Genomic DNA, 14,343 nt, shown 5'->3' with positions numbered 1-14,343 from the left:
CTGGGTGGGCTCCTTGGCGTGTCCCACGGCAACGTGCCCAGCATTCCAGCACCATTCCCTCCCCGGAGCCCTCCCTGCTGGGAAGACAACAAGGGGATCCCGTGGCCACCACCCTCCCAGTTCCTTCCTTGTCACACAGGGAGGTTGAGAAAGGCATAAGAAAGAAGGAAAAGGGGCAGCAGAGAGGAAAGGCAAGGGCAGGGTGTGGCGGTGAGGGTGGCAGCAGGCAGTGGCTGAGGGACAGAGTCCAGAAGCCCCGGAGATGCAGTGAGGGAAGCAGGAAGCGTGACAGGGTGGGTGTGGGAGGCAGGGACAAGGGCGGAGTGGGGAGGCAGGCCCACCTTCAGCCTGACTTGCTCATAGATGAGGACCGGGCGGTTGCTGAAGGTGATGGCGTTGCAGAAGCTGGCCTGCCTCTTGACGGCCTTGTGGCTGAGGTCCATAATGATCTGGGAGCCCTTGGTGTGTGGGTGGAAGAGCAGCGGTGTGGCTGGGAGCCCCCCACCTGGCAGCACTGGTGGGCAGTGCTTCTGCTTGTGGTGGCATCGGTGAGAGGTGACGGGGAAGGGGCCTCCGATGGAGTCTGCAAAGGAACAGGCCATGGTGTCAGAGAACTTGACGGGTCCAAGAGCCAGACCAGCGTCCCCTAGAGGGAAGGGCAGAGGCTGGGCATAAACAGAAGTCACCCGGAGGCCAGTACTTCCACCACTGCCGCCACCCCTTGCCACCATCCTTCTGCCGCCATCTCTCACCATCTCCCGCTCCACCATCCCCACCATGCTCTACTGGTTCACTATCCACCACCTCTCCCCTCTACCTTCCCCATCACCTCCCACCTCCACCCTCTCCCACCTCCTCTCCCTACTGGTATTTACCAGCACCCTCTGCCTTTTACCACCTGCGACGGTAGCACATCACCTTTACCACTGCCCTCCACCACCACTCACTGGCACTCCACCATCCTTGGTTTGTTCATTTATTTTACTCAATAAATATTTATGACATATCTGCTAAATGCCAAGCTCCGTCCTGAGCACTGGAGACACAGACATGAAACATGCATGGATCCTGTCCTCAGAGCTGTCACTAACTGGCTCTGTAACCCTGGGGAAGACAATGCTTCCCTCTCTGGCACAATGGGTGGCCTCTACTCTGTGGCTCCAAGACAAGTCTCAGCAGCACAGGCAGCATTAATTAAAACACAGCCTCAGGGTCTAGGGACTCAGGTGGAGACCCCAAGATCCATGCCCTGTCCTTCAGGAAGTAGAGCCTGCCCATCCCGTCATCATGGGGAAAGAGAACCTTGAAGAATGGAGGAGAAGAGGGTGGAGCCGTAGAAAGCCACAAAATGTGACAGAGGCCTTCTGGGATGTTTCAAATTTTGGTCCTGCAAGGCAGGAATTTAATGATGCAAAGAGCTCGGCATTGGGCCTCCCTAGAGGAGGAGGAGGGGTTTCCAGGAAGGAGATGGAAGACAGAGAAGGGAGAGGGCGAGGCCCGGCCCTCCGTCCAGGCTGTGTCAGCTTTGGTCTGCATCCCTCTGTACCACTTTGCATCTCCGCTCCTCACTTCCCCGGAGACCCCAGACAGCAGTCTCCACAGCCCCAGGCCAGCCAGACACCCTGTGCATCAGCCTGCAGGCCTCTCTGGAGCAGCTTCCTGCCTGCCAGGCTCACTAGGAGGGGGTGGCATGAGGAGAAGTTCACCTTGTCCTCACCAAGACGGGAACAACTGAACAGTGCAAGGGCTTTGGAGCGGTCAGGCTGTGAGGGCTGGAAATGCTCCTAAGAGACCCAGACAGTCTGGAAAGGCTGCCTGGAAGAAGCTGAATGGCCTCTGGATAGTGCAGAGGAGGGTAGGCCATTTCAGGGAAGGGGACAGTTGGGGCAAAGGGTAGAGAGTGGCACTGGCTACGGGTACCCTGCCTAGAAAAGATGCCCACTGCGCTCAGGCCAGCCTCAGACGCAGCTTGACTCTTGTTTCACAGAATATGTGCTGGTGAAAGGCAACATCACATATTGTTGAGGTTCACATCCACAGGTAGAAATAGAAGCATAAGAGAAAAATAACCCCTGCTGTGTGGGTGGCTAACACACCGTGGTGCATCTACACAATGGAATAGTACTCAGCAGTAAAGAGCAATGAACTACCGAAGTGAGTAACAGCATAGGTGAACTTCACAGTAATGATGTGAGTGAAATTAGCACGTTAAAAACAAAGCAGGCCAAGCATGGTGGCTCAAACCTATAATCCCAGCACTTTGGGAGGCTGAGGCAGGCTGATCACCTGAGTTCAGGAGTTCGAGAGCAGCCTGGCCAACATGGAGAAACCGCGTCTCTACTAAAAATGCAAAAATTAGCCAGGTCTGTTGGAAGGCGCCTATAATCCCAGCTCCTTGGGCGGCTGAGGCAGGGGAATGGCTTGAACCCAGAAGACAGAGGTTGCAGTGAGCTGAGATTGCACCATTGCGCTCCAGCCTGGGGGACAAGAGCAAGACTTCATCTCAAGGAAAAAGAAAAAAAAGCAGTACACGATCCATGGAGCAACTGCAGGGCCTCCTTTCCCTTCAAAATGCTTCCTCTCCTTCCATTTTTATCAAATTCTAGAAAGTGCAAATGAAGCTGTAGTAATCAAAAGCAGATAAGTGGGCCAGGCAGTGAGCCAAGATCATGTCACTGCTCTCCGGCCTGGGCAACAGAGGAAGAAACAACAACAATAACAACAAACAACAACAGCAGCAGCAACAAACGAAAAGCAGCTAAGTGGATGCCTCTGATGGTGGGATAGAGAGGCAGGATTATCAAGGAGCACAAGGGGACATTTGGTGGTGTTCCTTATCTTTTTTATTTTTAGTAGATGGTTTCAATGGCCTATGTGTTCCGTATCTTGATGTGGTAATGATTTCATGGGTGTACACATATGTTAAAACTCAACAAATTGGACACTTTAAACACGTGCAGTTTAGTGTATGTCAATTACACCTCCATGAAGCAGTTTTTAAAAACCTGCTGAGCCCAGCTGCTGCTGACAGCCTTTCCTTTGGGGTTCCCCCTCCCCAGCCTCCACTCAGAATCCATGGAGCAACTGCAGGGCCACAACCCCTTCAAAATGCTCCCTCTCTTTCCCACCCATCCTACTAGAGGTCTGGGGCCGTGAGTAAAGGTCCAGAAAACACAGACTCTGAGCAAATACAGTGGGGACACAAGGGCCAGAGACCCAGACCCTGGAAGGACAATCCCCAAGGCCTCCCTTCCAGAGAGGACCCCTGTCAATCCCAGTGTGGGTAGGGGATAGAGGGTGCGGCTGGGGCAGCATGGGCCCAGCACCCTGGCTGGCAGCAGAACAGATGGAAAAGGTGGGGTCAGGGGGACTCGGGTCCAGGGGCACCATGTGCACCCAGGCATGTGGCCTCCAAAAGACACACTCTTGGGCACACAGGTACACCTGTGAGCATGTGAAGGTAATCCCAACCCTAGACCATTCATCCTCTCCCGTATCCCTGAGACCAGGAACTGCACATGTACACGTGTACTATGACACACATGCATACTCATGTACACATGGATGTGCAAAAAATACATATAAAACACATGCCTATTACACATGGGTCATATGCATCAAATAATAGTGGTAGTCATTTGCCAAGCTCTGAACTAGGAGTTTTACATACACTTACTGTTTCACCCTTACAACAAACTTACAAAATAGGGAGAGACATTATCAATCCATTTATAGATGACAAATCTGTGCCTCAGGAAGATTAAGTGGCTTGCCCAGATCACACAACCAATAAGAAAGGGACCTAGGAGCCAAACCAGCAATCTGACTGCAGCACCTTTGTTATTGGCCATTAAGAGGGCAGGCAAGGTGGGTCACATCTGTAATCCCAGCACTTTGAGCGGTCAAGGCAGGAGGATCACTTGAGACCTAGGACTTGGAGACCAACCTGGGCAACAAAGCAAGACCTCATCTCTAGAATAAAATTAAAAATTAGCTGAATGTGATGATGCATGCCTGTACTGAGTCCCAGTAGTCCCAGCTACTCAGGAGGCTGAGGCAGGGGCAGGGAGGATCCTTGAGCCCAGGGGTTGAAGGCTGCAGTGAGCCACGATCATGCCACTGCATTCCAGCCCAGGTGAGAGTGAGATTCTGTCTCAAAAAAATAAAAAGGCATTAATCGCCAAGAATTCATGGATTTGGTATGCTGGATAAATTTTTAAAATGCAAATTAAAGAATGCTTATAAGCTATAAAGTATGAAAAAAAAAGATTCCTTCAGGCCGGGTGGTGTGGCTCATGCCTGTAATCCCAGCACTTTGGGAGGCTGAGACAGGTGGATCACTTGAGGTCAGGAGTTCAAAACCAGCCTGTCCAATATGGTAAAACCCCATCTCTACTAAAAATATAAAAATTAGACGGGTGTGGTGGCACATGCCTGTAATCCCAACCACTTGGGAGGCTGAGGCACGAGAATTGCCTAAACCCGGGTGGCAGAGATTGCAATGAGCCGAGATAGCGCCACTGGACTCCACCTGGGCAACAGAGCAAGGCTCCACCTGAAAAAAAAAAGAAGAAGAAGAAAAGGAAAAAGGTTACTTTATGTACCACCTAAAACCATCTCATGCAGCCCACAGGGCAATACATGGCATTCTATTATGTTGTCTCCATGATACATGTATGTATGCCACCAAAACACAGAAATGTAAACCATGTCCTCAGCCCCCTACATTCCTGTTGGGATATGACACAACCTGGAAAGTCAACGTTGAGAATGGTTTGGCAGTTTCTCATAAAGTGAAAAACACCTAACATAGGTCCCAGCACTCACACTTCCGGGCATTTCCCCACGAGAAATGAAAACATGTCCAGACAATGACCTGTACACAAATAGTGGTAGTCATTTGCCAAGCTCTGAACTAGAGCTTGTACACAAATGTACAGCAGCTTTATTCATATTAACTAGAAACAACTCAAATGCCCTTCAGCTGGTGAACAGTTAAAAATGTGGCACCTCCACGCAATCACTACTCTACAATAAAAAGGAACATAATCACTGATAGACACACACAAACAATGGCTCTCAAAAGTACGCTACATGAAAGAAGCCAGATGCAAAGGACTGTCCGCTGTATGATTCCATCTGTATGATATTCTGGAAAAGGCAAACTAGAGAGAGACAGAGACCAGCAGGTATCAGAGAATGAAAGCAGGGGCGAGATTCGACTACAAAGGGGCAAGAAGGAAGTATAAAAATTAGCCTGGCCGGGCGCGGTGGCTCACGCCTGTAATCCCAGCACTTTGGGAGGCTGAGGCGGGTGGATCACGAGGTCAAGAGATCGAGACCATCCTGGTCAACGAGGTGAAACCCCGTCTCTACTAAAAATACAAAAATTAGCTGGGCATGGTGGTGCGTGCCTGTAGTCCCAGCTACTCGGGAGGCTGAGGCAGGAGAATTGCTTGAACCCAGAAGGCAGAGGTTGTGGTGAGCCGAGATCGTACCATGCACTCCAGTCTGGGTAACAACAGCGAAACTCCATCACAAAAAAAACAACTAGCCTGGACAACAGCATGAGACCCCCATCTCATTGTACGAGTAAAAATAAAAATAAAAAATTAGCCAGGCATGGTGTCTCACACCTGTAATCCCAGCTACTTGGGAGGCTGAAGCAGGAGGAAGGCTTGAGCCCAGGAATTTGAGGTTGATTGAGGAATGTGAATTTGAATTTGAGTAAGCTATGGTAGCACCACTGCATTTCAACCTGGGTGACAGAGCATGATTCTATCTCTTTTTAAAAAAAAGGGGAAAGAAAGAATGTTTCATATCTTGAGATTGTGGTAGTGGTTACACAATGTACACATTGTCAAAACTCACAAAACTATACACTTGAAAAGGAAGAGTTTTACTATATACACATTATACCTTAGTTTATGAGGTATAATGTGTATACAGTAAATATACACTATATTTAGAAAATATATACTATATTTAAAGAATAACTGGCTGGATGCAGTGGCTCATGTCTGTAATCCCAGCACTCTGGGAGGCAGAGGCAGAGGCAGGCTGGTCGCATGAGCCCAGGAATTCAAGACCAGCCTAGACAACATGGCAAAACCTGTTCTCTACAAAAAAAAAATACAAAAATTAGCCAGGCATGGTGGTGCACACCTGCAGTCCCAACTACTCAGGTGGCTAACATGGGAGGATCACTTGAGCCTGGAAGTTTGCAGTGAGCCGTGATGGCACCACTGCACTCTATCCTGGGCAATAGAGCAAGACCCTGTCTCAAAAAAAAATTAAATTGAAAAATTAAATCTATAATACAACTAACAAGTCACATCTTCGTTCAGATGGTGAGAAGAGAGGCTGCACTTTCTGACCACCATGGCACCCCCATCAGCTCGCCCTGGGCAGTGCCTAGGATGTGGCCCTCTACCAAGAGACCCTCAATGCTTAGCTGGACCTGTCACCCTAACCTTTAAGTTTCTTCCACATCTGTGAAACAGAACGGGGGTTCCCTGCCCAGGTATGGAGAGAGAGCACTTTGGTAGCTGCAAAACCCACTCACTGACTACCATGCCTGTCGTCTCCTGCCCACAGGGTGGGCAGGCCAACAGGAACACCATGGAGGCCAGGCCCACCCTGAGCAGGTATCCTCAGCCCCTTCTCTCCATACTAAGCTCGCTGTGTTATCATCGCCCACCGAGCCACTCTGGGGAGACTACTTGAAAACCCTCTCTGGTGTGCTGGGCGTCTCCTGCCACAGACTGTGGGCTCCCGTCACGTGGCAGGCCCCAGCTGCACTCCTGACCCGTCGCTCTCTGCTCGTGGCTCCAGGGGAGCCCCTGAGCACCTCTCACCCAATCTAACAATTCTGCCTCAGGAATAAGCACCCCTTGGTTCTGTCCTCTCCTGTCCACCTTGCGGCTACAGCCCTAACTCAGGCCTCGACACTCTTCTGAACCAGGGCCGGGACCACAATGCTCTGTGCCCAGTAGTCCTCGAGGGGGCGCTGTTCTCATGGACTACGAGTGTCCAATCTGGCAGCCGTCATGAGGATGATCCCTCCTCCCCCACTGCGGCATCCCTGCTCCTGCTACCCCCTCCTCCATCTCGGCTGGCATTAAAATCTTGGGGGTGGAGGGTGGGGTGGGGAGCAGAAAGCAAAATGAGAATGAACTCTAAGCATAGTTCTGATGCCAAGGGTCCAGAGGGAGTGGGCAGCTTGGGGTGGGGCTTCTTCCCTATGCTATCCAACAGGGTCCTCCCAACACTGAGACTATGACCCCTTAAGGTCCCTATTCTACGAATGAAGGAGTTGGATTCAGAATGGTTAAGTCAGTCACTTGTGGTCACAGAGCAGTTATGTGGCAGAACTGGCACCTGAGGCCACGTCTGGGGTCCTTTACGCTACTCAGCATCTGGTACTGGCGCTCCTTTTCCCCATTAGTCCAAGACGGCAGGCGCTTCAGAGAAGGCTGTGTGCAGGAGGGGCTGGGCAGCCTGGGCTGAGGGAGCAGCTGCAGCAAAGGGCCTCAAAATGTGGGGCGTGTGGGCTTCACAACTGCTCCACAGGAGCACGCACAACTGGATAGAGCCCCAGTTGTGCCACCTGGCTTTCAGCTGAGCTCCCAGGGAGGGCCTTCAAGTGGCAGATTTATAGGCTTCTTGTGAGCCCCAGTGGGGGCACCCTCCTTGAGCAAGACTGCTGCTGACAGGGTGGAAACTCCCCCCACAGCCCCATTCCTCCTGGGCATTTATGAGCTGCCAGACACAAGCCTGGCTGGCCCTCCGGGTGACCCTCAGCTGGCAGACCACATTCCTGCCTCTCAGCAGGGTCCCAGGGCAGATGCCTGGACACACACAGCCTCCAGAGTGACCTCCCCATGGCCCCACCAAACTCTGCCTCAGAACCACTGGCAGAGCCCCAGGTGCCCCAGGCTGGGCTCAGCTGGGCTGCCAGGGAGAGATGGGGGGGAGTTCGCCACCCCAGTGGAGAGCAGAGGCCCTGATACTGATAACAGTGCCGAGCCTCTCACAGCTTCAAGGGCAGTGTCTTGATTTATGCCCCCAAAGCCACTCTGGCACAGAGCCTCTGAAATTGCGTTTACACATTGAGTGAGGAGCCCAGATCTGAACCCAGGGCTGGCTGCCTCCAAACCTAGCAGCTTTGTCACTAACTGTAAGACCTCTGGGAGCCTCACTTTCTTCATCTGTAAAATGGGGTCATGGCAGACCTCCATGGGATTCTTGTGACGATTAAAATAGATAGTGTATGTAAAACTCAGTAAGAGGTTGCTAACATTATTATTATTATTCCTATCACTCTGCCTTCCTGCCCCCACACCTTTGCTCAAGCCTGCCTCACCTGCACCTCTCCAAACCCCACCAACCTGTCAAGGCCCTGCTGAAGCCCACTGCATCCAAGATCATCTTGTTCTGAACCTGCAGTCCTGAAAACTTGTGCTGGCATCATCATCTTCATCCAAGAGACAGTCTTGTCTCACTTTCTGGGCAGTGGGGCAAGGCACAGAGAATGAGCATTGGAGGCAAGAGGCCCTGGGTTCCAACCCTGAACAGGCCACAGACTTGTTGTGTGACTTTGGACGAATTGCTTAACCTCTCTGGACCTTATTTGTTTCTCTATAAAATGAAGCTCATCATAGCTGCCCTGCCCACCTCTCTAGGCTGTAGTAAGACCTCGGTAAGTTTATAGATGTGAAAGAATTTTGCAAACTTATCATTTGATCCCAACATAAGGTCTTTTTTTTAAAAAAAATTAAAGTAAACACAACCACAGCAGGAAATGATCAGCTCATTTCAGCCCAGTGGGAGACCAGGAACTTCAGTCTTATTTTACCCCAAACGTACTCATCTCAGATCGCCAGCATGGTCCTGATTTGAACTCGCTTATCGGCATTAACAGAACAGGGCTCCCTCTGGGGGAAAGGATTTAGGAGTATGGTTGGAAGGCTGGGGAGGCCTGACTCCTGGTGGGAGAAGGACAGGTGGGGATGGAAGCTGGGGGACAGAGATGATTGTAAAACTGGGCAGAATTAAACTTCTTTGGGTTCCCTAAAGGGGCCTCTACCTCCCACACCTGCCTCTGACTTCCAGGCTTGGCCCAGGCCCATTTCTGTGCTGGGAACCTTTGCTTCCTCCTTCCCACCTATGTATCTGCCTTTCTCATGCATCCTTCAGATCTAGATTTTTCCCAGAAGTCCCTCTGACGCCTAGACTAGGTTAGGGGCCTTACTATGGACCTCTGAGGACCCCATAAGCCCCCTAACAGAGTACCCATCATCAAGCAGCCTTTCCCAACCCTGGTTCTTACACAGGATTAAGCCCAGGTGCCCCAAGGCACTCGTTGTATGCTATGCATTGACTTGTCTCTTCTGCATCCACAATGGTTTTGGTTATATGCCATCCTCGGGAGAGTTGAGAAGTCACTCCCATCAGTTTCTGTGTTCTGCAGAGTAGCACTGCGCTGGGAAAGGCTGCAGGGTTATTTGTGCCTGTCTGTCCCCCTGATGGACTGTGAGCCTCCCTAGGGCAGAGACCATTGTCTTTTTTATTACTGTTTTTCTATAGCCTAGTTCACAGCACATAGTAGGACCTCAATAAAAATTGATGAATGAATTGCTAGTGTTTGATTCTTCTATCTACTGATGAATTGGCAGGAGTTCAAGCAGCACCCACTTTGTGCCTTGCCCTTTCTGGTGTCCAGTGGAGAAATTAGAAAAAAAGGAATAAAGGGAGCAGCTCCCTTCCCTGCCTAGCAAGCCTGACTACAGCCGTGCCTGCTCAAGAATCTTCACTAGCTCCCCGCTTGCCAGCAGTAGAAGAGAAGCAGATAAGGAAGGCCCTGAGGGTTGATTCTTTCTTGTGTATCAGATGCTGCAGCATTTTTCCTTTATACACAACCTGATCACACCCTCCAATCCCTGCAACGCAGGTGTCTATGGGAACAGCCTCTACAACAACCATCCCTGTGTCCAGCTCTTGGCATTCAGGCCCTTGTATGACCCCCTTCCCCTTAAGCATGGGCTGGGCCTAACAAGTAGCTTCTAATGAATAGAATAGGGAAGAAGTAATGGAACGTCACACCCAAGACCGCGTTATAAAAAGACTGTGGCTCCCATATTGGTTACTCTCTTGCCTCTCCTGAATTGCTCCCTCAGGGTAAGCCAGCAGCCATGGCGAGGAGCCACCCCACAGAGAAGCCCATGTGGCAAGGGACTAAGAACTGCCCATAGCCACATGAGTAAGCTTGGCAAGCCTTCTGATGCAGCCACAGCCAACAATGTGACTGCAACCTCACGACAGACATGAAGCCAGAGGCACCTAGCTAAACAGTGCAGAGAGTCCTGAACCACAGAAACTGGGAGATCATTAAATATTTGTTGTTTTAAGCTGCTAAGTGTTGAGGTGATTTGTTAAGCAGCAATAGATGACTAAAACAGTATCAATAGTCCCATTTCACAGATAAGGAAACAGAAGCTCTGAGAGGTAATAACTTGCCCAAGGTTACACAGCTGGTAAGTGGCAGAGCTGGGCTCTGAACTCAGATCTGTCGCACTCTGCAGAGGTTCCTCTGTGGGTCCCAGCTAGCTGGCTGGCATGCTCAGTCCCCCTCTCCTCCAAAGTCAGTTTCTCTGTGCACACCATAGCCCCCATGCATGCTCAGGTGGGGGCCATATTTGCACCCTAGCACCTCCCACAGAGTGCCTGGCATGCGAACAGCAGGTCCTGCTGCTCCCTGGAAGATGAATGAACTCATCATGACAGGGTGGGTGAAAGAAAGTGGCAGGGAATAGGCAAGACTGGCACCTTCATTGCCAAGTTAATCCCCAACTAAGCCTTTTGCTCTCTCACTCACTTTCCCCATCCTGACATTTCTAGCAGCCAGAAGTGTATACAGCTGTGACTCCCAATTCCTCACTGCTGGGACCAGTCCTCCTTCTCTCCCTCTTGTGTCTCACCTCAAGATTCCAGAAGGGGACTCCAAACATTAACTCTTCAGGGCTCAGCTCCCAATCCCTATCCCTGTCCTCCCAGCATCTCCCCAAAGCCTCCCAGGCCAGGCCTGGAGAATGAGGGGAAGCGAAGCTCAGTAACATCAACAGCCCTAGTTCCCCATATCAAATCCACAGATGGCAGGTGTGCCCCACGGCAGACACAAGCACAGTTGTGCAGGCCCACCAGGGCTGGGGGACACAGAGACAGCAGGTGAGTGTGTATGTGTGTATGCATGTGTGCATGTGTATATGTGCATGTGTGTATATGTGTGCACTTGTTATGTGTGTGCATATGTGTGTATAGGGGTGCATGTTATGTGTTCATGCATTGTGTATATGTGTGCATGTGCATGTGTGTATATCTGTGCGTGCACGTGTGTGCATACCTGTAGGTATATATATGCATATACCCGTATGTGTGCACGTGTGACATGTGCACATGTGTACTGTGTATATGTGTGTGCATGCACGTGTGTATTGTGCATTGTGTGCACATGTGTGTGAGTGTGCGTACGTGTATGTGCACGTGTGTGTGCGTGCGCACTGGCAAACACACACAGGCCTAGAGGAGCCTTCACAAAAGGCTTCATAAAAGCACACTCCAACTGTGGAGTGCTTACTATGTGCCAGGTCTACTGCCCTTGGTGTCCACCAGCTCACTTAATCCTTCCTATAACTCTACAAGGCAAAACTTACCCTTCCCAATTTACAGAAGTGGATGCTGAGACACAGAGAGATGAAGGAACTGATCCAAAGTCATACAGCCAGCAAGAGCGGAACAGGATTCAAACTCGCGGGGAGAACACCTGCTCTGCTTTCTCTTCCTCTTCAAATGCTACCTGGCCTCCATGTCCAGCCCTGGCCTCACCTCCCTGATGGTTCCCCCACCCACCCCCTCAGGCCACCTTCAGCTCCAACTGCTCTGCCCTCCAGCGACAAGGGCCTCTGTCCACCCCACACTTTTCCCCCTCGAACCACTGACCCAGCATCTGCTGGGAGCCACTGCATGCCAGGCGCCAGGCTGAGGTAAGCGAATGCAGAGTTGTAGTGACCTAATGCCCACCTTCCTGGAGCCCACAGGCACAAGCAGGGTGTAGGGGTGTACAGGTGTGTACCTTCAAGCCACAGAGCTCCCCTTGGCCTAAGCCCCCAGAGCTGCTGCCGGGAGATGGGCGGCTCCCTCTGCTAATCTTGGGTCTCACAAGGCCACTGGATGCCTTCTGAGCTGCTGCCTGCTTGAGGATTAAGGAACCCAAGAAGGGTAAGTGGGGAACCCACCACAGAAGGAACAAGGCCTGGCTTCCCCACTGAGGCGCCAGCTGTGTGACCTCAGTTAGCCATTTCCCTTTCCTGGCTGCAGCATCTCCCTCTGTGACAGGTGGGGGTGGGAGCCAATGTCTCGGGTCCCTGTACCCTAGCATTCTCTGACACTCAGGGTTGTTAAATCCAGAGACTGACCTGGGGGTGACACGTATGTCTGGGTGCATGTGCGCGTGTCACCCACACATCAAGCATCAGCAAGGGGTCCATCCCTTGCCCTGAGGGAGCGTTGAAGGGAGAGGAAGGAGGAAGGGCAGAAAAAGGAAGGAGAGGATGGCAGAGGCGAGAGGAAGGGGGGCCTCCCAGTGCCACTGCTGCCTTCCTCTTCTCACCCCGCTCCCCACCCCTGCCAGCCTGCCCTCAAGACCGGCAGCTCTGGAAACCTGCCGATGGAAGAGATCAAGCGTGTAACCACTGAAATCATTTTCCAAATGGGAATTCACTTCCCCATGGGTCTCCTGCCAGGCTGGTCCCAGAGGAGCCTGACTCCTCACCACCAGCCCCACTACGGACACACACACACACACACATACACACACACACACACACAGGCATGGCACAGGCACAGAGCACCACAGATGTGGCTGCCCCCGCATGGAAATGCAGGCACAGCCACACAGTCACTTCAATCCCCAGTTAGAGACACATCACACAGGTACACAGAGATCCAAAACACAGATACACATCTGTTGACATCAGAAGCTCAGAGAGCCAAAACACGTCCACAAACAAAACACACAACTAGATAACCCCCGACACACATACAGAGTCCTGGGTCCTCCTCTGTCACCCTCTTCTCACTCACCTTAACGCAGCAATCCAAAATGTTTGGCCTGAAACAAGCCGAAAGTCCAAAGCCTTAAGGAAAATACAATCAAGGACCGTGTCAATGTGTCTTCGGGAGCCCAGCTACAGGCTTTGGCACCCCTAGGAAGGAGCAAACTCCTGCGTCTCCCGCTGGCCCCAGCTCATTTCCCAGAAGAAGGTAAAACCGGAGCCACCAGAGCAGTCAGTGTGTGTGTACAGGTGTGGGCACACCTGGGTGTGGACGCGTGAGGACGCATATGCAGGGGTTCTGGTGAGGGTGGGGGTGGCTGTGTAGGCACAGGTAAACACTCCCTCTCCACACCCTCCAGCTCCTGTTCCCTCTATTCGTGCAATGGCAAAGGCCAGGACCAGCTTAGGGGAGGCCCCGCCAGGGTGCACGGTCCTGGCAAAACAATGGAGTCCAAGGCAGATGGGGCACTTGAGGAGCGCTCACTGATGGCCACCTAGCCTGGATGCCCAATTCCTAGAGTTCTCAGAGCACCCCAAGTGATCCTCCTGTCCCCAGGGAAATGGGACAAATGACAAATGAGAGGGAGGGAATATGAGCCTGGGCCAGGATGCCTTTCCAAGCCCTCTTGCTTTTCCCTATGTTAAGTTCTCTGCTCACATGATTCATATAATCTTGTTTTCTTTTCTTTTTTGAAACAAGATCTCGTTATGTTGCCCAGGCTGGTCTCAAAATCCTGGACCCAAGCAATCCTCCTACCTCAGCCTCCAAAGTGTCTGGGATTGCAGGCATGAACCACCAGGCCCAGCCTGCATGGCAACTGTAGGAGGAGGATGCTATCACTAGCCTCGTTGACAGGTGAGAAAACCGAGGCTCAGGAAGACATCTGCTTCCTTACAAAACACATCTACCCACTCCCAGAGCAGGAGCTAGGGTGGCCTCAGGTCTACCCTCTAGGGAGCCTATGCTCCAGGCAGCTGCTAGAGGACAGTGTACTGTGTCCTGAGCCTGCTCTGAGGGCCTCTCTGTCCTTCCCAGACCACAGGCTTGCCCAAGCCTGACTCCAGTGGAAAATGCCAGTTGGCTCCAGACTCTCTGCCAACAGGCCCCGCCGGGGCCAGCAAGCCCCAAGGAGAGCCCCCACCCCACAGACAGGCAAGGCCAGTCCCAGGTCAGCCCAATCCAAGTCTCCGGCCAAGGCCCAGGCCACTGGCAGTGCCCCTGGCCTGGCTC

The 14,343-nt window shown here is 51.9% G+C and overlaps 1 protein-coding gene across 10 annotated transcripts in view; it reads right to left on the bottom strand.

Moving 5' to 3' along the window:
- NEURL1 (neuralized E3 ubiquitin protein ligase 1) overlaps positions 1–14,343 on the bottom strand; it is a 92,512-nt gene that overhangs the window by 20,445 nt on the left and 57,724 nt on the right. For 6 of the 10 annotated variants that reach the window (XM_035268981.3, XM_035268983.3, XM_035268980.3 and 3 more), the window contains one exon: positions 342–583. In XM_035268981.3, the coding sequence (XP_035124872.3) occupies positions 342–583 (242 nt within the window). Of the gene's footprint in view, positions 1–341; positions 584–8,390; positions 8,508–14,343 lie in introns of all 10 variants that reach the window. The other 4 variants (XM_035268984.3, XM_078346423.1, XM_078346425.1 and 1 more) reach the window with 2 other exon arrangements.

The sequence above is a fragment of the Callithrix jacchus genome, chromosome 12 (genome assembly GCF_049354715.1).
Source record: "Callithrix jacchus isolate 240 chromosome 12, calJac240_pri, whole genome shotgun sequence".
Lineage (NCBI taxonomy): Eukaryota > Metazoa > Chordata > Mammalia > Primates > Cebidae > Callithrix > Callithrix jacchus.
The sequence above is the reverse complement of the archived record's forward strand: the minus strand, read 5'-3'. Positions and strand labels throughout refer to the sequence as shown.